Source organism: Sparus aurata, chromosome 15 (assembly GCF_900880675.1).
Source record: "Sparus aurata chromosome 15, fSpaAur1.1, whole genome shotgun sequence".
In the NCBI taxonomy this organism is placed as follows: domain Eukaryota; kingdom Metazoa; phylum Chordata; class Actinopteri; order Spariformes; family Sparidae; genus Sparus; species Sparus aurata.
This window is the reverse complement of record NC_044201.1, coordinates 29,086,917-29,114,651: the sequence shown is the minus strand read 5'-3', so window position 1 is coordinate 29,114,651 and position 27,735 is coordinate 29,086,917. Positions and strand designations below refer to the sequence as shown.

Below are 27,735 nucleotides of genomic sequence, written 5' to 3'. Positions count from 1 at the left end.
TCGCTGAGCTCCGCTGCCTCTGTGCGACACCCCTGAGTCCACACAGACAGATTGAAATGCACACGCATACAGACGCCCACATGCATATCCACACACAGAAATGCAGGGAAAAAAACCACACACGCACACGCAAGGACTGGATTGAATTGGACGGCTGCTGCACCTTTGCTTAAAGGCTGGATCGTTCCCGTAAATCCCATCTCCTCTCTCTCATCTTCTCTCCCTAACCCTCCCAACCTCGCCGCCCTCTTTGCTTTTCTTTCTCTCGCCTACTCATCCCTCGCTCTATTGACCGGCTTGGCCACACTGTCTGTCTCCCATTGATCTGAATATAGAGTTGGATGGGAGAGACACGTCTCCCGGCATGGTGTACGAGCGGAGACATGTTGCTAAAAGTGGACGGGCAGACGGCCTCCCTGCAAGCCGGATCATTTTTTTTCCATCTCACGACTTCTTTTCTTCAGAACCTGCGCAGCACAATTTTGATAAAATGTTCACGGTCAGACCTCGCAGCTACTGGACAATTTCTTACATTCTTAAATGCCCAGGCTTTTCATATCTTGTGTGTTTGGCCGCCACACAAGCACGTGAAATTCAATCAAAAGAACTTGCTAGTGAAGTGTTCCGAGGGATTTTTACAGCACATCGCAGGCTCGTCCTCTTATCTCCAAAGAGCCTTCGTATCTATGGAGGTGATTTGGTGGATATTTATCGGACAGCTGTATGAGAGTGGGGATGAGAGAGAGAGAGAGAGAGAGAGAGAGAGAGAGAGAGGCGAGGTGTGCTGTTATCTTTATTGGATCATGCTGTGCAATAATGATATCCTCACACCAATATAACCACCATGTGTCTGACATTGCAGCCACACAGGGCAGTCCGCGAAATGTGCCGCGGCTTCTCTGAGAGGGGCGAGAAATAGAATTTGGGAATTAGGATGAATGACAGTGTGACAGGAAGTCAGATAATAAGCCGCTCGTGTGTGCGAGTGTGTGTAGTGAGGTCATTTCTGCAGTCTGAGGACATCTCGGGCCATCCTCATTAAATCAAAGCACTCTTGGAAGGTTAAGACTTTAAGGTTAAGAATTCCCTGCAAGACTGCCTGATTAAAAGTAGTTGAAACACCAGATACATGTAATAAAATGCAGAAATTCAAGATAAAGGGCACTGCACTGAATTAAAGATATTATATGTAACATTTCTGCATTAACGTGTCTAAAAAACAACTCCATTATTTTTATTGCCATTGTTGTTTTGGACTTATACCAAACGTGAATATGATTTTACAACATTTCCTCGTCCATGGATGCCTGAGTCGCCTAGATAGTTTCTAAAAATTTAAAAAATAATAAAATCGGTGGAATCCTTGAGCATCAACCCATCAGCCCTGCCTTATATATACAGTACACTATAGATACAGAAGCTAGTTGGGTATATGCAAGCATTGCATCTGTAGACGTCTGCACATGTGTTTCAGTTCGTTGACGGGGAAGGATGAAGAGGTACCTTTGCTTACACAGCAAGGAAATTGCGAGCATCTCTGCTGTTTGTGGGCTGCAGACAGACAAATAGACAGAAAGAGACACTGGAGCAGTAAGTGGTGGCAAAAATATGAAGGGGATGAAAAAGAGATAGACCAGCGGAGAAGGGATATGTGTTTTTTTGACCTTTGTTTACTGAGGGATTGTATGCTGAGTGTGCCCGGGGTGTGTTCGAAAAGTCTTTTTTGATTATGAAGCCTCGAAACTGAGTGAACTGACCCAGAAGTATCTAACTGGCAGCCTTGATAAAAGCTTGTAGAATTCTTTAAATGCTAAGGAAAGACGCTTCAGGGTTCGCTTTCCTATCTCTGTTCTCTGAGGAAACACAGCATCATCCTTCATGAAAGCAGATATAACTCTATTAAATTCTCCGCTTCGTCAGAAAGCACTCGGGTGTTCCCCAACCGGCTCGGTTCTTTCCCTCCGATGAATGCTGCTTTTTTATGTTTGATAGCGTGTGTTGTTGGTTTAAAATGCATTCAGAAATAGCAGAAATCTATCTTGACTTCTCGCAGGATTAAAAGTAAGCTGATAAATGCGATTGGCGGAGAATATAAAGAGGATAGAGATCACACAGGTGTGAGAGAGTGCACGCTGGCGTTGTGACCATTTTCTGAAGTCAACGAGCGTTGATTGATGATACAAGATGTTGTTTGGACTCTTCTCACAGTTGCAGAGCACTACTCAGTCCACCACTCACTGTACATGAATCAACTTGAACTAGAACCACAATTGGATATTCTTTCATATATTCACTTGGAAGAAATACACCAACAAGTTTAAATGCCGTTATAAGGGGCGACTTAAATCTGCCTGATCTAATCAGACAGTCATCAAAGACCCGCACCAGTGGATTTCACACATCACTCCATTAAAGGCCCATACAGCACCAGCATACATGTAATCTTATGAGGACACAGGGAGATATGTCACCTCCAATAATTTCATATAACTCATTTGTCTCCCTCCATTAACTCCATCACGTATCCATGACAGTAGCAGCAGTCTGAGCGAGAGCAGCTGCACAGCCGACCAGTGCGTTAATGAGAGAGAAACTTTTACTCCACGAAGACGGAGTTAATGGCTAGTTAAAGTACTTTATCTACTTCTGCTGTCATGTGAGGTCAGCCGTTCCCCATGATGCACTGAAGGGAAGAACGGGCGTCAGAAATGTAAGACATGTAATTGGACAGCCGCACAAACAAATGAGCTGTGCAGCCAGTAAAGAGTCAGGATGTCTTCCGGGGCTTCAGCGTGCTGCATCCTGTGGCCGGGAGGGAGAACCCTCGCGTACCTTTGATGTAGGACTGTTTTTTTTCTGTTTGTGCTAAACCTCTTAGCTCCAATGAATCCAAAGCTTGATGTTACAGCATATGTGATATTTACTTTGAGGTTCTGAGGAGGCCCGTTCTTGTTTCATCATGACAATAACCCTGTGCACACACAGAGCGAGGTCCATAGTGGGTTTTTTCAAGTGCTGCATGGATGAATCTGACCGGCCTGAGACACCTTCAGCTATCTTTTTAATTATTCTTTTTTACTTGAATCCCTTTCAAACATTATACGAGTTGTACATACACATTTGTTGTCTTCTGGCTTAGTGTTTGGATTGATTCATAGACTGCTTGTGTTGTTTGAAGCAGCTCTGCCACCTGCATCTGGGTTAAATGGCTCTCTCCTCTTTTTGTGTCCTGCCACCTGACTACACCACTGCTTACATCTCTAAACATCTTCTAAAGTCTTCTTTTTTACACCAGAAAACACTGTTTCCCCTTCTTGCTTGTATTGTATTTAATTTCTTCTCTAGTACCTGTGCCTCTGATCTTTATTCCTGCTCTGAGGGCCAATCAATAAACAGGCAGGCTCGGTGTAGCCTGCCAGAGACCTTTGCAATCAGTTAGCATAGCTGCCTGGCTGGCTAGCACACAGGCTGGCTAGTTTCTTGTCGGTCTGCCGCTGCAGAAGAATATCATCCGTGAAGGACGCCATTACAGGCTCGCCCATGGGACTGCCATGCTTTCACCCCCTCAAACACATCCGTGTATAAGTGTACACACGTGTACTCGGCGGAAAGAATGGAGGAAAGAAAACAAGAAGGGACCAAGAGACTGAATTTGTGATTATCATACAAATGCTGCAACATTTTTCTCAAAGCATTCAGCCCTGTGTGCAATTTAACCTCTGACTTTTGTATCAATGCAACATGTTTACCACATCCACATGGTTCATCAATTCTTGCAAAATCAGTGTTTTTCATGGTATTTGTTAGTTTTGTTAAAATATAATGTGAATTATGCTCAGGCACATTTTGCTGAAGTGGGCCTGATTCATTTAGAAAGAAGAAAAACTGCGATGCCAGCAAAGAAAAGCTTTGCGTTTTTCTCTTTGTGGACACTATGTTTTGGCTAGGCTGCAAAACGAATTAACATTTTGCGAAGCAACTGCAAAATTTCCCTCCACTGAGCATCTTTAAACATGCATTTAATCAAATTATCTGTGAAAAAGCACGGGGGAAGGTTAGTTTTAGAAAAGCAAGAGATAAAATGTTCTTTGGTTTGTGGCTCACTTTAAGCTCGATAAACAGTAATGGAGAAATGGGCCTGAAATATGGAAACTTGCACAAATATCTGTGAAAATATCTCATCAGAAATCCATTTAGTTACTCATGCAAGCTCAGTGAGTTCAGTTGAACATCGTCTTTACTTTTTGCACGTCTTCCATAGTGGATCAGAGGTAGATGAGTGTGTGTTGAAGGGATACCGCAAACCATGAGCCAATATTCTGGATATTATATAATATATATATTCTCTCCTAGATCATTTTTGAGGGACAATATTTGACTTGCCTAATAGAGTATTTGCTGACTGTGGATGGCCAAACTAGTGGCTCTGAGGGAAAAGAAAAATATATACTGCTTGTGTCTGCCAAGAAACCTCTGACAGTGACTGGCATCTTATAGGCGGTTCTTCAAACAAGAATTAGTAAGAAAAAGTCCATATGGTGCCCCCATAGTATCAGAGTTAAGACACTTCTGAACCTAAACAAAGTGTTTTAAAAACACATTTGACACAGGATCGCAGCCCTGATCTCCACTGCCAATGTCCTGCTCTCCTCCAAAAGACATTTGGTGATGGGAACACTGAAGTATGAAAACCCATTTTCCAGCAGGGTCGTCGTGTCTCCGAACGTGAATTGGCGAATGCTCAAATTTAGCTCGCATATTCCCCCGCTGATCCAGATTTACAAAACGGAAGAACAATAATTGAATCATGAATACTGCATCACCTGCACCCACAAGTGATTGGATTCATCTCAGTGTTGATCTCCTTTGCATATTCAGCTCTTTGAGAGTCTCCTGAAGACGTCGCTGATGGAAGTTCAGTAAGGGGCTCTGATTGATGTTGTTTTTTTATTCAATTATAAAGTCTTACATAAACGCCTGCTGCCTTTTCTCCACTACAATCAAACGGTGCCACGACGCAGACATGAAAATCAACAGATTTCTTATTCCCTGCTCATGTTCCTCCAGTAGGCTCAGAGAGGGAGTGATGAAGTCAAATGAAGGAAAAGAGACGTTGAAGCGGGGAGGGGTGTGTTATCCAGCGCCCAATGGTTTATTGATCTTTGCGGCGCCTCTCCCTCTTTCTCTCTTCACAGCAGGGTGGAGTAAATTGCACTGTTTTCTTCCGCAGTGATTGACGTCTGCCTTCTCTGCGAGCAGTGTTTTCAAACTCGCACTGATATTTTCAGCAGACAGAAATGATTTCTTTCCGTCGACTCTGGCATTGTCTCCTAAATGACACGATTCTTTGAGTGCGCACTGCGTCTGAGCTGACAGGTGACGAGTGTTAAGCTAAACAACCTACAGTGCATTGTGACAACTCCGTCAACAAAAAAACAAAGGGAGAGGACGACAAACGGCGTCTCTGTCACTTATCGCCGCGACTAACGAAACAGCTCAGCCCAGTCCAAGCATGAAATCGTGTCTGGAGGGAAATCCTTTCCTGTTTGAAGAATTCTAGTAGTGTTGCAGAGCAAACGCTCAGAGAGACACAGCAGTGCTTTGTGATTCCAGGCTTTGTTTTTGAGAGTCAGTGTGTGCAGAATGTGTGGCACTGTAAGCCAAAGGACTCATGTCATGACATACCAAATGGCATTGTTATATTATGAATTCCCTCTTAGCCTATTATGAGTTTTCTTCCACTTTTTCTTTTCTAGCTGACAGCTGCACTTAGGGAGAGAATCCAGTCTCCAAAATGAATTTAATCTCATTATGTCCTCGTGAATCCAAGTCAACTGTGAGGGAGAGAATAGCACAGTTGGTTTGAGGTGCCAGTTGACGGTTGCTTGGCTGCATGGATCCATGTTCACGCTGTTCATGCGAGGCTGACTTTATAACTCCCATCATTATATGTACTTACACATCTGCTCAAGTTAAATCGAAGCTATAATAATTATGAGTTCAACACAATTGCCAGACAATTGTTGATACGATTATGTAAGATGTAGGAGACTATACGGGCCTCACATGGACGGCACCATAGATATAAATGTAGGGGACTATCACTGCTTAATAATCAAGGTCATTAATCACTGGCGATTAATAATACACTTGTAGATGGGGCACCACCTCCGTTGTTTGATTTACTAGAACAGGCCGGAGGGAACTATTCCAAACATCTAACTATACAAGTTTGACTTGGACAGCTAGAGTATCAATTTCAAATCAATTTACTCAATCTCAATATTCTGAAGCAGTTATTTCTTTGCACGTATCATCGGTTCTTCACATTAAAATTAAGTTCTAGACAAAGACAAACGATTATATATGTTTATTGACTAAATAATTTGGGGTAACATAAACAAACTGACAATTTTAGACGAACAACAGATAACAGAAAAGGTAAAGACTGTAATAAGCAAAATAATAAAGTTATATGACTGTCGGCAGATGGTAAAGTTAAAGGGTCGGATTTTTATATATTACATATTACGGGAGTAATCTTATAATACTAACAAGACCCTAACCTCAACTTTCTTAAGTCTACAGTGTGTTGAAAACAAGACAGCTTTTTCTCATGAAAATTACTAATTGCCACTTTCACACAGTTGTAAACAAGTTTTCAACAATAAAGACTGTGAAACCAGAATGATATCTGGAGTGAGCGCAGGCACGCTGACCACACTGCCTGCCCGTCGCTCACCAGCTCCACCGCACAAAAACGAGGTCAACGGTCAAGAATTCAGTGAAAATAAATGTTAATGTATTTCATTTTATATAAAACCCGCACCTTTTGTCTGCACCTCCATCCAGCTTCTGTAGGGTTCATACAATCTTGGAAGCAGGTCGGAGCTTCACTGTCAGGCTCAAGGTCACCTTAATGAAAATAAACCCTCTCGGTTTCAAGGCGGTTGACCTTCAGCCCCGCCTGTTGAAAAGCAGCTCCTGCAGCCAGAAAGACGAGCGTGCAAAGCGAAGCAGTGAATGTGGGATTCATTTAATATTTTAGACCGTTTTCGCACCGGTTGCAAACAGATTTTAGATTCAGAGATAAACAACAGGCTTGTGAAATCAGTGGTGTTTCCCTGTTTTGCGCTATGGAAGTTGTCGTTTTACATTTCGGAGCGTTGACTCCTAAATTGTTGATGAAGATCTTTTTTTTTTTAAAACAAGCTGCCACTTTGATCGAGACCCTCTTTCTTTTCCAACCTGTTGACGACCTCATCGAATAAAATCACATCTAGCTGCTGACTCAATTCAACCTGTTCCCCACTCAGAGGGAAACTGGTCCCCATACAGCCAATTACCAAGAGTTTTTAAAGGTCCCTGGAGCTCTATCGCCACACGGCATCTTATAATTTCACCCACCCACCCCCCCCCACACATACACCTCACACTGCTGATTAAGGAAACTGGTGCTACACTGAAATTACTCACTATATGTCACCCAGTCACCCCCACCCTCACCCCAAACACTGCTCATTATGCTTATTATTAATCTCTTATTATCTGGTGATTGAGAAATCTTCACCACATCTGGATGTATCCTCTACACACCATTAAAGGGCTCGCCGACGCAGTAATCAGTATACTAGTGGTAATAACAGCTTCCTGCGAGTACAACATGATTTCCAATCACTGAAGCATGCAGTTCTGTCTCATCACTGTTCATCCTGCCACTTAAACAAACATGGCTGAGCTTCTGCTGATGAGAGCCTTCAGCGGACGCAGTTTTTTATTTGTAAGCACAAAGGAGACAGTCAGCAGTCCGGCGCGGCGTTAATAAGAACATCAACTGTGCTGCGGATCTGATTTCTCCGCACGTCTGATCGCCGTGCCCCGACCGACTGCGTCTCAGGCTTTCAGAACGCCGCTGATGGATGACTGCCCATGAACCCTCTGAAATCTCTGCATTTTCATTCATCTTCTCTGTTCTACAAATTACCCCGAACGAGCGCAAATACGCCCAGAATGCCATTAATTGCGCCACGGTCTCGCAGTTTTTTAAGATCAGGTCAATGTAGCATTTCCATATTTCCTCTTAAGCAACTGGTGCCTCACTTATTAATTTCAATGATAAGATCATCCATTAAGGCGCGCTGAGCAGATTCCCTCACAAGTGCACGCTGTCCACAATCAGCCGTGCGTGTTGTGATAAATCGCCGGGGAGAAGTCAAGCTCTCCAACAGCACGAGTGTGACCACAGTGTATTAATCACAGCAGGACAGATTATTACCCATCCTCCATCCATCTTACGCTGGTGACATCGCGGGGTCTGAGCAAACAACAGCGTGTTTGGTTTTGTCCACACCAAGCGGTATGTTGTGATGCAGTGGCACGCACTCGTTATGGATCCCCGGATGGAGAGTGAGAGTTTTTTTTTCAGCTGCAATTTAGGATGATATGATGATTTATTTGCAGACTTTTACTGAAGAAAGAGACTAATGAAGTTTGAGGAGAAACGGGCTGCCAGGAGACAGCGAGATGAATAAACACTGTCACTGATTGTTAGAGAGCGAATGCATTCGTGAAAAACACACATATCTGTTTTGTTGTTTTTTGTGTTTTTATGACTAACAAGAGTTTCTTTGTTTGTCCTGCAGCGTCTCCGACGGTCCCTCCGCTGCACTCGGAGCATTTCAAACCCTGTCACGAGAAGGACCTGGCCTACTGCCTGAATGGCGGTGAATGCTTCGTCATCGAGACGCTTAGTGGGCCACACAAGCACTGCAAGTAAGTGACTCTTCCTCTTCCTCTTCCTCTTCCTCTTCCCTGCCCCTCCCTTCTTCTTCTTCCTCTTCTTCCTAAGATAACATCCAGGGTGTTGACATTGTTGGACACCTCGACTGAATGTTGTTAGAGTCGGATTATTCAGTCAGAAAACACCCGGCTTCTATAAATGTAATGATCTGACTGATGAAGTGTGTGATTTTTGCTGTGTGATCAGACAAAAGGTCGTTCTATATATGATCCGCACCATCTGTCGCGGTTATCTCTTATTTCTGAGGAAGGATCAGAAGAATACAATATGATTTTACAGTTTCTATTTTGAGTCATGAGATGTGGATTAGTTTATGGGGTTATGTATATTTTATGTGCCAGTTACTTCGCTTCACTTCATTTGTGTTCCTTACTGTTAGGAGTCCAAGTCATGGCAGATAAAACATCAAACTGAACATACTGGAACTTGAATAATCTCCTCTCTGAGCCAGTAATCTGTATGTTCAACCAGTCAAAAAGATACATCACTTATTTATTGTTTTCTTTCTGGTGGATAAATGTTGTTTTGAACCTACAGAACACGGCGGGGAAACTATTTCACCATGAATCTGTGTTATTGTGAGAATCCATAGTTTCTGCTTGCTATAATTTATCAGAGTCGTTTCTCAAGCGCACACTTCTGAGTGTTCAATACTAATGGATTTACTGTGTGAAGTACTTCTTTCATTTGCTGTGGTAGATATCTGAAGAAGCGGCCCGTTCTGAAAACACTCCTTGATAAACTGGATGGATAGATTTTCTGTAGCTGGATCTCTGCGCAGCTGTATGTTGTAACACACGCGTCTCAAAATCTTGCATGTGTGTGTGTGTGTGTGTGTGTGTGTGTGCATGCTTGTATGGGTATCGGCATCTTATGTGTGTAACTGCCTTAGTTGTCCCAGATTTGAGAGTAGAGCTCATGGGCACTTAGCCCGTTCTAATGTGGGCCCTTTACTAATTAACTCCCAGAACAACTTCTTCCAAAGTCTAACCGCAGGACTTCCACCCGACCTGTTTTCAAAAGAGCCTGTTTTGCCTCCTATGGGGTACGAGAACATTCATATGTGTGCACAATTGTGTGTGTGTGTGTGTTTGCTTGCAAATGCGCTAAAGTGTGTGCATGTAAACACACATTACATCATAAAGTACACACATGCATAAACCTGGAGTGGTACAAAATGAACGCTGCACACAGACCGGCACAACCGTACTTTGGAACCTTTCAGGTGAATAAAGTCCTTAAAACACACCCAGACTTGGACGGCGCTGTTGTAGATGCATGTTGTTCACTCATTACCATCGTTCAGTTGCATCCTGACATCGTATTGATACAAAGTTCTGTTTATTTCCTGCTTGTGTTGCATGATATTGTTTACGTGACACTGAAGAAAGAGTTTCCTCACGTTAGTCTGTCTGCTGCAGTTTGCAGTAGATTATGCACGTCCTAATCCAGCCCACAACATGATGTTTTTGTCTTTCTACTTTTATGTAAAAAAAAAAAAAAGCCATGATAGTTAAAAGAGAACATGTAAGCAGGGTAAAAAGGCAGAAAGCAGAGAGGGAGCGCAGGAGAGGAAGGCGTAGGTGTAGGCGTACGAGGAGTCGGACGTGGGGGAGGGCAGCGTGCTCGCCTCCGTTGCTATGACAGCATAATCTGTGGACAAGCGTGGCTGTTAAAGAGCAAAGGTTTGCAACGTACACTGGGATGGCCTCGAGCACCCTGTCTGTGCATGTAAATGTGTCTGTTCAGAAACAGAAGAGGGGAAATTATGCACCGAGTTGATCTATATACTGCTTAGTCATGTGGAAGTGAGCTTTCTAAAGGCGGGATCAAACAACACGCCGTTGATTTGAGTATCAGTCGGTTGGATAATTCAGTAAAAACATATTTGTATCTTTGCACCTCTGGATTTAACAATGGTGATGATTAAGAAATCAAACCCTTTGTGAGACTACTTCCTGCTTGGATCTAAGAGGGAGGCTCTTAAGTGACTCAAGACAGAAAGTGAATGCTGTGTTACTAAAATTCAACCATGAAAGAAAAAAAAAAAAAAGATGATACACCGCTCCTCAATTGGCATGCTGCTGGAGATTAATTTATCCTCATCTACAAAAGAATGACAAATTCCACCCAGGGCACAGGATCAATGTGTAATCTGATTCAATTTGTGTTTACAACAAATTGAGACAAATCAGGTTGTAATAGCCAGATCAATTGGGACGTTTAATGGGGATGAATCAGGCCGTTTTTTTGTGGCGTTGTTTGTCACGGTATTAATCATTTTTATTTGCCAGATGAAACTTGATCCTTTTTGCAATGATTTTCCTCCAAAGAATCATAACTCAAGCATCAAGTGCCACTCCCGACCAGTTGTAAAATAAGCGCCGACTGTCCCCCAGAGCGCTGTTTAGTGCTGTCAGTGTGCGACGGTTGTGTTTGTCAACCCGCAGGGACGGGGACGCGGAGAGGGGAGGGATTCAAGCGTGAGTCATGAGGCCTGCTCGCTCTCTCCCACACTCAGAGACACAACGACACACACACACACACACACACACACACACACACACACACACTGCTCGGGGCAACATGTTCAGGCATTCAATCATTAGTGCTCAGCTAACCAGTAAATTAGTCAGTACACTAATATAATAATTTCAGAACATGGCAAGAGGCCAAGGCGTTCGGTTAAAGAAGTATGTGATGTTGAATTTGATTAACTTATTTCTCAGCTTAGCAGGATTTTCCCAAAAGAACAAAAACTCTAATTATAGTATTAGTGTAAATGACTGGTTCGAATACCGTCTGTTTAAATATCTTCCCTTCGCTTTTGTCTATGTACTTTTAGTCTTTCCCGTGTTCTCTTTACTTTAATATTCTAGGTTTTTTCTGGTGGCTCTCGAATAACAAACCCTAATTTTCTGAGTCACTGTGTTGAGCCGGAGAAGCGGGGGATTTAACTCTGCCTCTTTTTTTTCCTTCTTTTTCTGGACACTGTTTATTTATTCTGTCTTCGGAGGGTGTGATGGATTCAATTTCTGCTGTGTTTAGAATTTATTTCCTCCCGCTGGTGTGACCGGGCAGAAAAGGGTCTCCCTCTGTCTAGTTAGCAACACGGGCTAGCTAAGCCCATCTCATTGCCCCCTGTCGCGAGGCTATTCCAGAGCAATAGAAAGGCAATCTCACCTGGCAGGTGGAGGTATGGAGGTTTTGGGAGAGATCCCTGTGTAAAGCCCCAACCAATGAGACCAGGGTCTGACACAAACAGTCTGCAGAGGAGACACACACAGACACACAAACGTGGCACGTTGTTGTGAGATGTTGGCCCAGACTTTGTTGCGGGTTGCAGAGACGAACTCGAGGATCTTTTTCAGGGAGAAATTGAAAAATCCACCTGTCGTTTCAGTGCAAATATTTTCTGAAACCTCGAGTGATGAAGGAATAACGTCTGCTGTGAGGCGCGATGGGACGGATGTGCATTGCACACAGATCCTGAATTGACTCAATTAGCCATATATGAATCAAGGATAACTGTTCAACACATGATGCATTTCAATGTAAGAAATATGCGTTCTTTCTTTCTCCTCTGCTTCTGGCTGAATACGTTTTCTTCAAAAAAATTGAGAGCTTCTACGGAGGCTTCGGATGAAAAGCACTGCTGTCCTCATGCAGGCCCATTGTTCGCCTCTCCAGTCCCCTGCTAGTCTTTTACGTCATCCACCTACAGTATTCCATCACTTCATTCCACCTACAAATATAACGCTTCAGAAAACATATTGTCTCCTGGCTCTTATAAGAGGCATGATGTTAACAGAGCCTGTTCCAGCGGTCAGCCTCCAGATAAGTATCAACTCAGAGAGATCCTCCTCCTACATTTTTTGTTTGTTTATTTGTTTCATTTTAAAGATTCGCTTGGATGTCTTAGACTTCCATATTATTTTTTTTGTCTACATCTTACCTTCCCTAAACACATTACATGCATTTATAATGATATCATCCAGGGGTAATCCTTTATTTAATGTACTGACCAGGTCGATGTTTCCAAAACAGCTCAGGTAAGAAGGTTTTTTAGGCCATTGAAGGAAAAGTGACTGTTTTTCAGAGACATTGAACATAAACAATGACATTCTCCTGGCAGCAACACGTGCCTGTTAGCCCAGAAAACAAAACTATGAGGGTTTCCTTGACAAATGAATTCTTCAGAACGTGATGGCAACATCATATTCGCCACAGAAACCACCGCCACCGGCTGCTGTCGAGGTCTTTTGAGGGTTAAATAGCGAGAAAAACACAAATGACCTTAACAAATCTCAAATCATTAGCTGTGACATCTTCACATTCCACTGCCACCCAGCTAATTTCTGTGACAGCCACGTGTGTGAATGAAGGTCAGTTAGAGGACTTATAGAAACAGATTCATTTTACTTATTTATTTATTTTTTACCGCAAAGCAGCTCCAGATAAAAGGGAGATTTTTAGAGGAGCTCAACAAAGTATAAGTCTGAAAAAATAGGAAGTTAAGAAGCAAATCATTTGTGAATAATACTCTACATGAGAACAATTGTTCCTGTTGGCAGAAGGTAAAGAACGAGCCAGGAGGGGGAACGCTGTTCAGCAGACAAACGACTTCTCTCCGGCATGTAATCCTCCTTCCTTCACTCACAATCCCCATCATCCCCCCTCCTGTCTCTCTGGACTCCATCCTTTCCTTTCCTGGGTGACCTCAGGCTTTTCCAAAGCGTTCAGCCACGGACCGGTGCTACCGGATTGACTTGGGCCTCATAGGTGCAGAGAGCGGCTGCTCGGTGGAATACATAACATCACCTTCCCCTCCTGCACACATACACACCCTGGCAAGCCAATTAACAAGAAGCATGCATGAAATTGAAAACATAGCAGCAATAACACACATCTAAGCTGCCAGTAAACAAGCAGATTTAAAAAAGAACAGGCACCTGGGAGGCATCTGGGGGTGAAAGACAGAGTCCTGGTGCTATATAATGTATCACTGATGAAGGGTCTTGTGGAAATTTAAAGAGCAGATCCCTCCGTCTTCTCATTTGTTTTTTAAACTGGACACTCCCACTCATCCGTCAGCAGAGTTGGTGACGTAGGTTACAGAGCGGATGTCCTCCCTTCCTCTCCCCACACTCTGACAGTGGAAGCATGAAGAGATAGCCTGGCAGGTGTGAGCTTGGGAGGAGGTAGATGATGCTTGTTAATTACCATTAAACCTTAATTTAGAGGCATAATGCACATGATATGTCGGTTGTTGTTTATTAGAAAGCAATTAGAAGTTGGCACCTACTCCCCAGATCAACAAGGGAGACAGAACAGCAGTGGTCGAGTGAGACGCTCGGTGAATGAGGAGAGGGAGACAAAGCAATGAATCAGAAAAATAATATCCCACGTTGCCAGATTTTGTGTGAATTCAGCCGAAGCATATGCTTCATCCTGTTCACTCTGTGTGGCCACCGGCCAGCCCTGAATCTGTTTGTGTGTGTGTTTGTTTGTGTGATTCAGCCAAGCCATGTTCAAACACACACTGTAGTCCTTAAGTCACATAGGAGAGAAACAATAGGCGGGCTGAGATGGATTTTAGGTGTGTTAGGAACACTACTGGGAAGCTACAGAGTGATGTCTGCAGAATAATGTTTCTGCTGATTCAAAGTTAAGATTTTCATAGTTTACATATCATTGCTGTGTTATTATTACAAAGTAAGACATCAATGTAATCTCATTATGACAAATAGCTACCAATCAGTTGTGTTGTTACTTCAGAAGTTCTTCCATTATCTGCATAACGTGCAGATAGATAGAAAACCATCCAACGCAGCCCTTCATGCGCGCTTGCACAACGATCCCCTGCCCTCTCGTGATTTTAATAAAATCAGCGATACAGTTTAATGTGCCCACTGGGAGGGTCCGGTGGTCTCGTGTAGTCTTGTGCTGACTCTGAGGAGTAACAGCTGATCTCTCCGTGAGGTAGAACCACTGCTTTGGTGCTAAACACGTCAAATAAGCAGGACTGTAAAATCACCATGAGCGAGTGACTACAGTAACATTGTGTGAGTGTATGTGGTCCATTAAATGCAGTCTTTGTTTAACGGTGTCATCTTATTTATTGATGGATTATTTTAGGCTGTTTAATATCTGTGTATATTTGTGCAAGGAACACCAACATCTTTTATCCTTCGGCGCACGACGTGTTTCTGTGCTGTGCTGTTTGAGCTGGCTTTAACCAACCTCCCACCTAATAAGTCATCTACGTCTAAAAGCTTGTGCTATTCAACCAAACGTTCATATTACCAAATCCCTGCTTACTGGGCTATGAACAAGAAACCTGTAAAAATGGAAAAAAAAATACGATAAAATGTTCATGTGAAATTGGAATGCCGTCACAATGTTGAGGCTGAAACTATGAACCAAACTAAGACATAAACATGAGTAGTTTTCCCTCGGTGAGGATGAAATGTAAATCTACGCAGGCATCGAGGGACATGAAAGCACACGGGAGAGTCTGCAACCCCCGAAAGACCCCTGACATCCGAATAACAAGCGCGACAAGAGTCAAGGAACATACGAAGGGGTCACTGCATTCTGTGCGATACTGTTTCTGACAGCAGGGATTTACCTTGACAGGAGAAAGCCTCTGGGATAAAGGCGTGTCAAAGGCGTGCTCACTGTATATGCTGAAGTGCATGTGTGTGTGTGTGTGTGTGTGTGTGAACAGAGCTGTATAAAGGTGTATTGTCACTGCAGGATGAAATCATGCGATCTACTCCTGCCTACATTCAGAAAACCATCTGGTTGCTGTTTTAATGGAAAACACCACTCAATCTCTCTCCTTCTTCCTGTTTTATTTATTTTTTTTCTCACCCCGCCCTCCCTCGCTCAGTTTTCTCTCTCCTCATGTCTGTGCTCGGTCTTTCTCTCTCAACCCTCATCGCCATCTGTGCGATAATAATGGCACACCAGTGGGAGTTCGACTGGTGTCTCTCTGACAGTAATAAACAAGGATGATGCCGTGGCATGCTTTCGAGGTGGGAGAAAATTAAACAGATAAGAGGCCGCATATTGTGGCTAGAACGCGGTGTTTTTAGGCGAGTGAATCCTCCAAGATGCCAAGAGGAGCACTCAGCGTGACTGGGAACGGAAAACAGAAGCTGGGAGGGAGCCAAGATGGGAGGAAGACTAATATAAACCAGGAAACGCGTAACAAGCGATGGTGGCCGAACGTCAGAACGTCTCTTTATGCTGATTTACTTAGCACACAATCAAGACGCACTGATCTCTTGTCAGCTCAATCAGAATGTTAATGGGGTCAATGCGGTATAGAGGAATCGACCAATCAACATCATGGTTGTCTATTCTCTTAAAAGGATATTGTGTTGTAATTGCATACCAAATCAAGATACATGTATGCATTAACAATGTGTCTAATGACTTCCCAAACCCACAGAGACCGTTTTAGCCCCCTGTTTTGCTTTACAGCACATTCACTGTTTTGGATAATGTTATTAAACTGCAACAAGCAGCTGTTTTCAGCAAACACGTTCAAATTAACCAACTAAACACTACCTGACTGTAACCAAATATCAGCGCGACAAAAGCCCTGATTGCATTGGACGAGTATTATATGGGGACCTCTAATAAGTTTGGGATACTTGCAGAGAATGCAGGTGATCTTAATCCCATGCAACATGTCTATAATTTGTAAAATGATAATTCCACCACATATTTCCTACAGCTTGTTATCACTCCCAACACGTCAAATACAGCAGCCTGGTCAGCCAGCAGCCCTACATTTCCAAGTTCAACGCTGTAGTTGCCCCTCCAGCATCACTTATTGAAGCGTCCCTCTAGTGCAGAGGAATAAAGAGGGAGCAAAGTCCAAGTTGGGGGATGATTGGGGTGGTTGGATGAGTTCCACACTGGACTTTTCCTCTTGAGACTGGAGGTCATGTTCCATTTGTGACAAAATGTCAAAAGGGATCTGCTTCCAAATTATGTTGCGTACGAAAATGAGAAGTTGATGTATGCAAATGACGAGTTGTGGCACATTAATTACATCACTGTAAGCTACAAGAATTACAGCAGTTATTTCAACCCAAACGTAGTTTTTCTAAACATAACCAAACCGCAACCATGTGACAACTTTGATAACAGTTCAAATGTCATAATATTGTATTATATTTGACAATTTTGTTGACAGTTGAGTCAGCCATGTTTTGCAGGTGTAACCAAACGTAGCATACAACGTATTATTGCAGCAGTCTTTGACCAAGCTGCTGTGTTTGACTAGTTGGGAGTGAGAACATATCGATTACCTCCCACATTTTGCAAATACAGAGTTCATGTGATAATATTAGTCCCATGCAGATCAGCATGTTGGTGATTTGGGGTTGGATTCCTTTCTTAAACATCTGTTTTCATGTTGTCAGACAACTCAACACGTGAGGGATTTCATCATGCTCATTACATGTTTAACAGCAGCCAACAGCTGTGCTGTGGGATTGGTAACATTGACTGTTGAGAGTGATGACAGAAAAAGGTTAGCGGCAACAAAAGTGTGTTATATTAATGTGCAGCCTCAAATGCTTTTAATGCTAGTAGCGCATGCATACAGTTGGGAGATGTGTTGCTAGTTGCTTTGCTTATCCTGTGTAAATACCAAACACAACTGTAGGGAGACAAGTTTTAAATCTGATTAGTAATAATGGTAATAAGCTGGTAATTGTAGTCCAGCGCAGAAAAGGGTTAAGCAGGGTTAGTTGGCAAAGACAGTTCCACTTATTTAATCAACAGATGGAGAAAACAGCTTCAGCGCTAGTTTTCTATTTTCTGCTGTGTGTTAAAATGTTTGCTTACTGAAATACCAGGTCGGAAAAAAAGAAACACTAGCAATAATTAATGATTGTAGGTATGAATTTGTGATTGGTCCGTAGTGGTAGAACTTATGTATGCATGTATGTATGTATGTCTGTGTACATCTGTGTGCTGAAGTACTCATTATATCTCATTAGTGTCAAATCTCTAGTAATTGTGAATTTTCGCAAGCCACCCTCTCAAACCAGTTTCCTCAGACTCGCCAACTTCGCAACTTGTAATTGATCGCTATTGACATCTTTGTTGGATTTAATTAGCAAGATTTAACATGTTTAATTGTGCAATTGCGTTAGCTCACTCGGACTGGTAAACAGCACAGAGTATCCAATTAGGGCTCTTTTCACAAACATACACGTATACAGTGTTTGTGTGCGTGCGTGTGTCTGGAAGAATGCTTAATCTACTTACGACAAACATAACACTGTAAATATGCTCATTTGGGAAAAGTAATGCTGTGGCTGAAACTGCCAAAGCCATCGTGACAACTTAGATTATATGAAGAGAAGCTGTAGTCTGTTGCTGGATCCTGCGGCGTTATGTACATTTGACAGCACACGTGGTATGATTTTGACAGAATGTGACACCGCATAGAGAATTGGTATGTGCACCGCAGACAGAAACCCGTAAAAGCTTTAAATATTTGTCAAAATCAACACTTTTACGAGGAGAAGTACTTAAACTAATTACGATCATTAATCACAGCGACGTTTTCCTGTGAATAACCCTCACAGCATGTGGCAGCTGGACCCTGACGATGCCAACTGCAGGTTTTTAAAGATGGTTTAATAAAGAATATCACACCATACGACAAAGCACTTTACATTGTTGGTCTGATTTTGGTTTTATCTGTCTTTAGTCTCACACAATTGGGAGAGGTTAACACAGACCGTCCAACAGTCCAACACAACAGGCGTATTATCATGGTATCGACGATGCTACAGTAAAAGCAGAGGTATTAGAAATCATTTCACTCCCTGCTGTGCTTTTAAAGTGAGTGACAGACGAGAAGTATTCCATTACATAAGCCAGTGATTTAAATCAGGGAACGGCGATATGGAAGCACATTTATATTCTGACACCCACGCAGTCAGCTCATCTTTAGAGGGCTCGTAGCATGTTACAGTGCAGTACATTTGGTCATGTGTAAAGCAATTTGTAGGTGTCCTCGTGACATAACACACATGTGAAAGCATCCAACATGGATGTTAGATCAGGCTGCCAAACATGTCAGTGACGCTGTGAGAGAGAAGCAGGGAACGATCTTATGGGGAGAGAAAAAAGCCTGAGGAAGAAACATAAAGAAGGCAAGAGACGGAGATGGGTCATAGGAAGTGTTTGGCACATCAAAGGTTGAGGGATATTCCACCATTATCCTCTATAATGATGCATGGATACACACAAACACACACATGTTGTGTACTGTACAGTAACAATGCTCAGCGAGGCAGAGGAGAGCACAAGCTACGGAGATAGTGAGAGGACAAGGGGAAGAGAGGAGTGAGGAAGTAGACATACAGTAATTTGGTGGTGTTCCTAATCAAGGCATCCCTTTCAAGTCAGCAGGTTTGATGTGTTAATGGGATGCAAATGCATGCAAATGAACCCTCCTTTTCCCCTCAAAAGTCTGACTGAGTTTGCAGTGCCCCCTCCTCGCAGGATGGAAACTCTGAATAAATACAAGAAGATAGCACAGAGAAGAACTATTGATTTTTTAAGGGAGGGAAAAAAAAGGGAGAAATTTCTAAGCTGGCCACAAAGACATGCCTACCTCGGGGGATATTTCCCCAGCGACTGAGCCGTGGCACAGAGGTGCATTTCGGCACGCATGAAGAAAGGAACGGAAAACTAACGTGACAGTCAAAAGAGAAAGATGCAGAGTAAAATATATATTTACATAAAGGATTGCTGAGACAAGAAGAGGAGAAACACATGGAGAGAGATTGAAAGAGACAGAGAGGGGAAATAGAAAAGAGAGAATAACTGAAGACGAGCTGTGTCTGTAATATAAAGTAGGTCTGGAATTCCGGAGCTACCTGGGAGCTATACCAGCCTGCTGATGTATGTTTTCACTGTGGTGCACTTCACTCTGAAATGCCAGCGGTGCCTCGAGCCCAGACATGTCTGTCTTCCACTCTGACTAACAAGAAGCTGCCTTTCCTCAGTGTGAGGAGTGGGGCTTGATTGCATGTAAACCAGCACCTACTATATGCACCCTATAGTCATGCACCCGCACACGGATTCTCCACAAACCATGACAAGTAAAAGGACTTGCACACATTCTCTGCATACAGCAGCTCCCTGGAGCGCCTCCTCTTCCCTTAGGTACTCATGAATATTTAATGCTTTCCTCTTTCAAATTGTGGTCAAGGTTACTGTCACGCTGACACTCAATGAATGGCCATTGTGACATCTTCAAGTAGAGGCCATCTAATTGTCCCATTACGCTGCCTTTTTTCCAATTACTGACAATTAATTCTTACCAGTGAGCCTGAAGTTGTTTGGTGAGCAGCAGTGAGAGTTTCAGTTTATTGTGAGAACATCGTTGATAAAATGCACACGTGACAATGATGTCACAGCGGTCTTTTATATTTTATATCTATATTACCTAATACAAAAACGTTTTACACAATCGATTACGTCGCACCAGCCCTAAAGTATCATTTTCCCATTATTAAAGGTAGAGGTATTAAATAATTTCCCAGTCTGGGATCATTAAAGTAATTCTATCGATCTATCTATCTATTACGTGCAGAAATTGCTTCACTTCCGTGGTTGCTAGTTTCGATAATGAGGCTGAGGGGCGATGCCTGACTTTGAGGTCTTTTGGACATTGCATTGCAATTATACTGCAATTACCTTTTAATTACACAGTTCTGACTCTGCTGGTCACCAATGCAAACAAGACTGAGCACATACTGTCACTAAGTACACTGAAGATAACCTTAGTAAACGCACAAGGTGTAATTAATTAGTGCATTCATGGAATATAATTCCTGTAGGCGACTCAAAATGCAGTGAGAGAATAGGATTCAGTCCCGGCACACATTAATAGCAGCGGCACATCCTATTCTTTATTTTGCTTTTATAGGAAAAAGAATAATAAATATGAGGTATGAATCATGCTGCCTAGTAATAACTTGTTTAGTATTGCGTTTGAGTCATGAAAACCAATTGAACTGACGGGGAAGTGAAACCTCCAGGCTTCATTTATTAATATTACTGTCAGGAAATGATGAAAAATGCTGAAATAATTTGTCTCAATTTAATCGATTAGTTAAACAGACATCACATTGATTCTAACGGGGCTCCATGATTTCCATATGATATGTCTCTTATTGCATATAATGGTTTATAAGAATGCGTACGTGTGTGTGTGTCAGGATGAGTGTGTAAGTGTGAGCGTGGGTGGCGGTGTTTCTGTGTGTACATAAACACTGCTGGCTATAAAAAAAGATAATCATGTGCTGCAGAAACACAGCCAATAATGGAGCCATTATTTTTCTTTTTTTGGTTTACTGCGGGGCTGTTTGTGCCCGGTCAAGAGTGGAGAAACTATTTCAGGGTTGCAGACCCACAATGCTTTGCTCCGGGCTGAGACCGAAGCATATAGGAGTGCTCCCATCTCCCGTGCTGTGGTCATGTTGGCCATAGGTTAAATTGAGCTTCTGACAGGAGATGTCATGATGAACTGTAGCTTCGGTTGACATCCGACTGTCTGTTGTCAGCTTGTTACTGAGAGAAGAGAGGAGCGCGAGGATGGTAGAGGGAGGGAGAAACATGTAAGTCCAAATGCAGTCCTTTGCACATCTCTCAGATGTGAGTGGAAGTAATATATTCAGATCAAATATGAGGAGAGAAGAGAAGAGGAGAGAAGAGAAGAGAAGAGGAGAGAAGAGGTGTAGGGGCGGGAGGCGGTGAGGAGGTGATGTGATCCTGATGGATGCCGACAAGCTTCTGTGTCAAACTCTTGCTCTTCTCATGTCGCTGGAGCTCAACTTGACACACACACACACACACACACACATGCGCGCACGCACGCACGCACACACAACACACACACACACAGCTAACAGACAGTACAAACACACATATGCAGGCAATACACGGACACACAAACTGTAAACATTTGCTTACAGAAAAGTAGCCACAAGCACGAAAGTGCACTTGACAAAAAGCACACACACACACACACACACACACACACACACACACACACACACACACAAACAATATACACTGACTAAGTGCCTTTTCTTTTAATACCGTTAACAGTTGAGGTGATTTACGGCAACAATTAAGCTCCGGTCTCCTCCGAACCCTAATCTAAATCCAATTCCAGCTTTTCCCCTAAAACCACATCTTAACCCCTCCAAATTAACTGTGGACAGGAGAGCATTGGCCGACATGGATTCATTTTCTAAAGGTTTGTGTTCACAAGGAAAGAATTTCAATAGCACAAACACAAAAACACACTACTACACACACGTGTTACATACTTCCTCCAGCTCAGTCACCAGTTAACAGTCCTCCAAACACATCTGTATGCAAGGGTGTAACCATGGTATAGATATTGGGGGGGTCCAAATGAGAGCCCTTCCCCCGAATTTTGTTTTTTAAAGTACATTTCCCACAATTCTATGATATTTTATATCTGAAAATTCGCACATTTAGAAGTTTTGAGGACAACACTGACCATTTGAATTCACATGTAAAGGAATATTCTGTGAAATTGCATGGATTCCTACAGAATCAATATAAAGCTTCTCTTTAAATTCCCATTAAGTGAAAATCACTGTTTTTATCTCAAAGGTTTTGCTCTATATCTCACCTATATGCCAGTATCAGGCCCAATGTTACTAGTTTTATTTACTGCTGACATGTAGGCCTAGGTCAAAACTAATGTTATCATGCTGTTTAAGTTCTCATTCAGATTTCTCACCTGATCATCTGTACCTCCAGAGCATGTCCCTGCCTGGCCACTGCTCTCACCGTGCCTCTCCCTGTGTCTCTGTGCTGCCTACATTGTGACCAGATACTAATATTTTACCAGAAGAACAATGGCTGACCTTGATGATCATTTTAATTTAATACATTGATTTTTCTGCTTGTGTTACTAGTTTATTTGCTTTAGCTAAATAGTAAGTGCATAAATAACAGTGTATAATGTACAGTAGTGTAGCCCCTTTCACACATGCACTGCTATTCTGAACTGATCTGGACATTACCTGGAGGAGCTGTATGTGTAACAAATGAGAGCAGTAACAGGGATGAGTTTATGGTTAAGGTTTTAAGCTCCAACAAACAGCTTTAAATTACGTAAATTAACACCTACATGGCATTAATGCAAGAATATGAATGTACTCCTGTCACATAACTCCACTTACATGACAATTTGACTTGAAAAAGAAGTCAATCTTCTGCTGCCTCTTCCTTTTTGGCATTCATAATCATGCTGAATAATATCAAAATCAGTGGATGTTTCTAGAAAACTATGTCAGTTACCATTAACTTTGCCTGGCTTACCTGGCTTGGCCTAATCCATCTGGCTTGCTTAATATTAGCAAACATGCCACGAAGCAAGACAAAGTTATTTACAGACAAAATTCTACATTATTAACTAGTTAAACAACAGTTTCATACCTCCACTCTGTTCGCTGTCTGCAGCAGCGAGTGACAGCAGCTCCGCTAGCATGTTATTGTTTACTTTCCCGGGCGGCCGGGACTAGTGGGTTTGATCAAATGGCTGTGATTGGCTTGATGGTTGTCAATCACTGTAACTTGACCAATGGGTTTTTCATGTATGGGGGAGCGACTCAGCTACTGAGGTGCGCTCCATTTCAGTATGCTATTACACCGCGAGGGCGAACAGTTTAATACCTTAGGATGGGCGCAACCAAGTTTACAATTGGGAGAGGGGGGTTCACACAATTGTGTTTTCCTTAAAAACGGAAATAAATTGAAAATAAATAAGAAATAACGTTTGACAGGGTTTATAAAAGAGTGCATATTTAACATATTTTTTTCTGTATATTGGGGGGGACAGATTGCCATTTTCTCAATATTGGGGGGGACACGACCCCCCCAAAGAATGCGTGGTTACGCCCATGTCTGTATGTGTAAGAGGCTACAGTACGTATTGTATTGACCATAAAAACATCTTTCATTCGTGTTTTACCCACAATGCCATCAACTCATTCTCATTAACTACACAACGGTTCCACACTTTATACAAACACAATCGCTGTTTCCTAATCTTCATTCTAGAAATCAGAATGCAAGAAATTGAAGTACTTGTTCAGTCGACCGATTTTTGGGAGGCGAGCTTCCAGTGAAAAATCTGAAAATTGCACAAACAAAAAGAACATTATTTTTATTCCCACCAAATCATCCGTTATTCTTGTCTTATCCATCATCCATAATTGCTTTTAATTTTAGCTCCCCCATTTCTGTTGTGCATAGAATTGTGGGGGACAAAAGTGTCCATCAACTCCGCTTTCAAAAACTGAAGCAAATTCCATCGGCGGGCTGACAGCTTTGAATGACTTTTTTTTTTTTCAGTTTCCCAGTTTGAATACACGACAAACTGAAAACCCAGATAGAATTAATGTGTAGTATTTAATTGGGACACAGCTGCCAGAAAACATCCTGCTGGGTCCGTTTAATAAGTCTGTGTTCTTTTCTGCGTCTCAGTGTGTTTATAAGCTGTATGGAGCCAAAAACTAGCCTATTAAGATTTGTTACACCCTGAGTTTTCTTCACATGTTCAGTGTTTCTCTGTCTGCTGCAGTGACCTAATTGGCTATCACAAAGATACACTTTTTTTGGTGCTCATGATTGGAACATTTTTCAAGTGGTTTTCCTCTCGGTTCCTATTTTATCAATTATAAAGAAACTGTAGACACAACCCAACCTCATTACTAATCCATCACATCCAAGACATGTTGTCACGCTCCTCTGTATCTCATACAGATAGACAAGATCCCCCTGGTACCTGTATGAGACTGCCAGAAACCAACAGGCTGTGGTTACATATTTTATTAAGGTTATTAAATGGTTGCAGTTTGGTTCGGTTCAGGCAAAGATAGATAGCTAGCTAGATAGCTAGATAGATAGATAGATAGATGGATAGATGGATAGATGCTGCTCTTAAGCTTGAAGTTTAGCTTTTAGCTAAAAGAAAAGATGTTCGTTTTGTGTTGAATAAATTAGTTTCATTGAATACGTGAGCTAAGTTATGAACTTACATCCGACTGTCATGAGTGAGTTAAAAGTCCGGTGCATCTCATGCAGGAGGGTGAGGGTTCCTCATACAACTATATGAGATGCTGAGGGCATGGGCAAAGCTCTAAATCTAAGGTTGGGGGTTAAAAAATATGTATTAATTAATTTGAAAAAGCCTTGAGGAAATGTCATTATATAACAAGAGCTGTGCTTGCATGAAAGTTAATAAAGAAGGATACCAGCAGGTCAGTACCTGGCAGTGAACCAGAGACAGAGCCCAGCTATAAGAGTTTCTCCAAAGACGAACCTCACTGCACATAAAGTGATTTCCAAAAAGTGACAAGAAATTGGTTTAAAACTATACAGAGACAGCAGATACGCCAACACAGAGTCAAAGGGATAACTGCAACATAAACTAAACCTTTATTTAAACCCATACATAAATCACATTTATCCCTGTCCAGTTATCTAATTATAGGTCTAAACAATACTCTGTTATTGCCTGTAACTTTAATCACATAAATGCCATTCCTAATTGCAGTTACACCCATGGGCAATGTGGATAATCCACAGATTAGGTGGGCCGGGTCATCTAAATTAACATTCTGATTAAAAGGATATGTATTGCGGGCGGGTACAATAATGCAACATTAAATTGTGTCAAATATTACATTACCCGCTGCGATTCCACTGGCGGCAGAGAAGATAAGTGTTTCCCCCGATCCTGCCAGTCACAGCAGCTTAACCTCACTGATGTGTCTCCTGACATGCCGACATGATTGGACAAGATCTAATGTTAATTATATTTTGTGGTCTTTTAACACATCCAAAGTTCACACACACACACACACACACAGTCCAGGTTCATGTGTTGAAATTATTTGGAGTAAACCGGCCGTCAAACTGATAAAGTCTGAGCTCCATCAGAGACGTATATTTCAGGGAATTCAGAAGTTTGCTCAGGACAGTTTCCTCTGTCGCAGGCACATAATTGCTTTACCCTTTATTAGTTTAGGTCAATGCATTACAATAAATTGTTATTTAAAACTTAGATTTGAAAAACTAAAAACAACTGTAATCCCTAAATGCACTTAGTTTACAGCCTACAGCCTCCTATGTTGCACTATACTAAAGCTATATGTAGGAAGAAAAAAAAAGCACTCTGCTCATTAATTAGGAGCTTGAATCCAACGATGATTGATATAGATTTTGTGGTGTCCAAGCAAAATCTCCTCTAGCTATAATTCTATATAAAGTCTCAACATTCAGCATTGTGAAGTTGCTAAACAATGACCAGCTGGCTCCCGCAAACACACATGAGATTCACGCTCTGGAATTGATTAGCTGTACTGCACCGCTACATCCTGACTGTGTTACCATATTTGTGCGGTGGGACTGTAGTGCATAATTTGTAAAGGAAGAGAGAGCGCTTCATAAAAAAACTCTTATTCTCAAATGGAGCCACAGTCCTGGCTTTGCATTGTGAAACAGCGTTAACAAAGCCCTCCCAAAAGCCAGCCGTGAATACAACCTAAATACGTTGTTGTGCTCTGGGAACGAGGGACATGCCAAAGAAATATTGCCTGAAATTTATTGTTACGGCCTTTTTTTTCTGAAGGGCCCAGTGGTGGGACTCCCTAATTACAAAATTTTCAGAAATGTCAGTAAATATTAGGCCTTGCAACAGTTCAGAAAGCTTTACTCGAGCATGTCTGGATGCTCCCTGTGATTTGTCGTGCTGAGAAATTCCACCGTTGAAACAAAATGACCTTTGGGTTTCCGCTTCGGACCGCTGGACCAACTGGTAAATGTTCAAAGTGAATCCTTTCGACACCTTTCAATCCTTATGGTTTTTTTGAACACACTTAATGATTTCCTCCCCCGACTTTCTCACCCTCTCTGTGACAGTCCTGAGATAGAAGAAGTCTGGCGTTTTTATGTGACAACTCGTGTCACAGCAGCACGCACAGCCAACAGAATGTGACAGCAGGAAGGATTGAAGGAGTGGATCTGGATGTTGAACAGATTAAAAGTGTCCAGAGCCGGTTGGGATGGTTGCTTTTATGTTGATGTGCCACTGGGCCACTTGATTCAGGAGGCGGCAGCCAGCTAAAGTACAAAGTGAAGGTTTTATTAAGGTCACAAAGTAACTTTATACCTCTTCTATTAGTGTACGGCAGACTGGCTTATGGAGATACAAAGGGCAGATCGATCAGCATTGCAGATAGAGCGGCGGGGCGGAAGTCAGTGGAATTAGCTTTGATATGTGTTATAAATCAGCTGTTAGATTCTGGAGAGCACACGAGGGTGGCTGCTAATGTCTCCCAGTGTGATAATCTAAAATCTGTTTGCTCGAATAATGTTATAACGACACACATGCTCACACAGAATCACAGCACGTTGACCCTTAAACTGCCAGGGGCCGAAACCATCACTTTAAAACAATGAATATGCACAGTATAGAGTATTTCTATAAAAACGTTCTCAGATGATTAAGAGCATCTGTTGTCAGTTTCCCTGGAGGCGAGATTCAAATGATCATATTTGATGTTATTTGGAGAAAAAGAAGAAAAGCTTATGGTTGCATTGTTTCTTCTTTCAGTTTCTTTTGCTCTGCACGCCTTCAGTGAGCTAATTATGCATCCGTATATATGACATATAGCTTTGATGTTGTTTAATTATATATCTGTGGTGTAGAAAGTTAGAAAGCATTGAAATATATGAGGTAATGATCTATTTTCAAGGTTTTTTTTCTATCTTAGTACGCTATAGAGATATAATTACACATCATCAAAGCTATAGAAGTGGCCAGCCGCCTATAGGGATAG

The 27,735-nt window shown here is 42.1% G+C and overlaps 1 protein-coding gene across 2 annotated transcripts in view; it reads left to right on the top strand.

The window, feature by feature from the left end:
* nrg3a (neuregulin 3a) overlaps nt 1–27,735 on the top strand; it is a 333,275-nt gene that overhangs the window by 191,353 nt on the left and 114,187 nt on the right. For both annotated transcript variants that reach the window (XM_030442122.1, XM_030442123.1), the window contains exon 2: nt 8,643–8,772. In XM_030442122.1, coding sequence (XP_030297982.1) covers nt 8,643–8,772 — 130 coding nt within the window. The remainder of the gene's footprint in view (nt 1–8,642; nt 8,773–27,735) is intronic.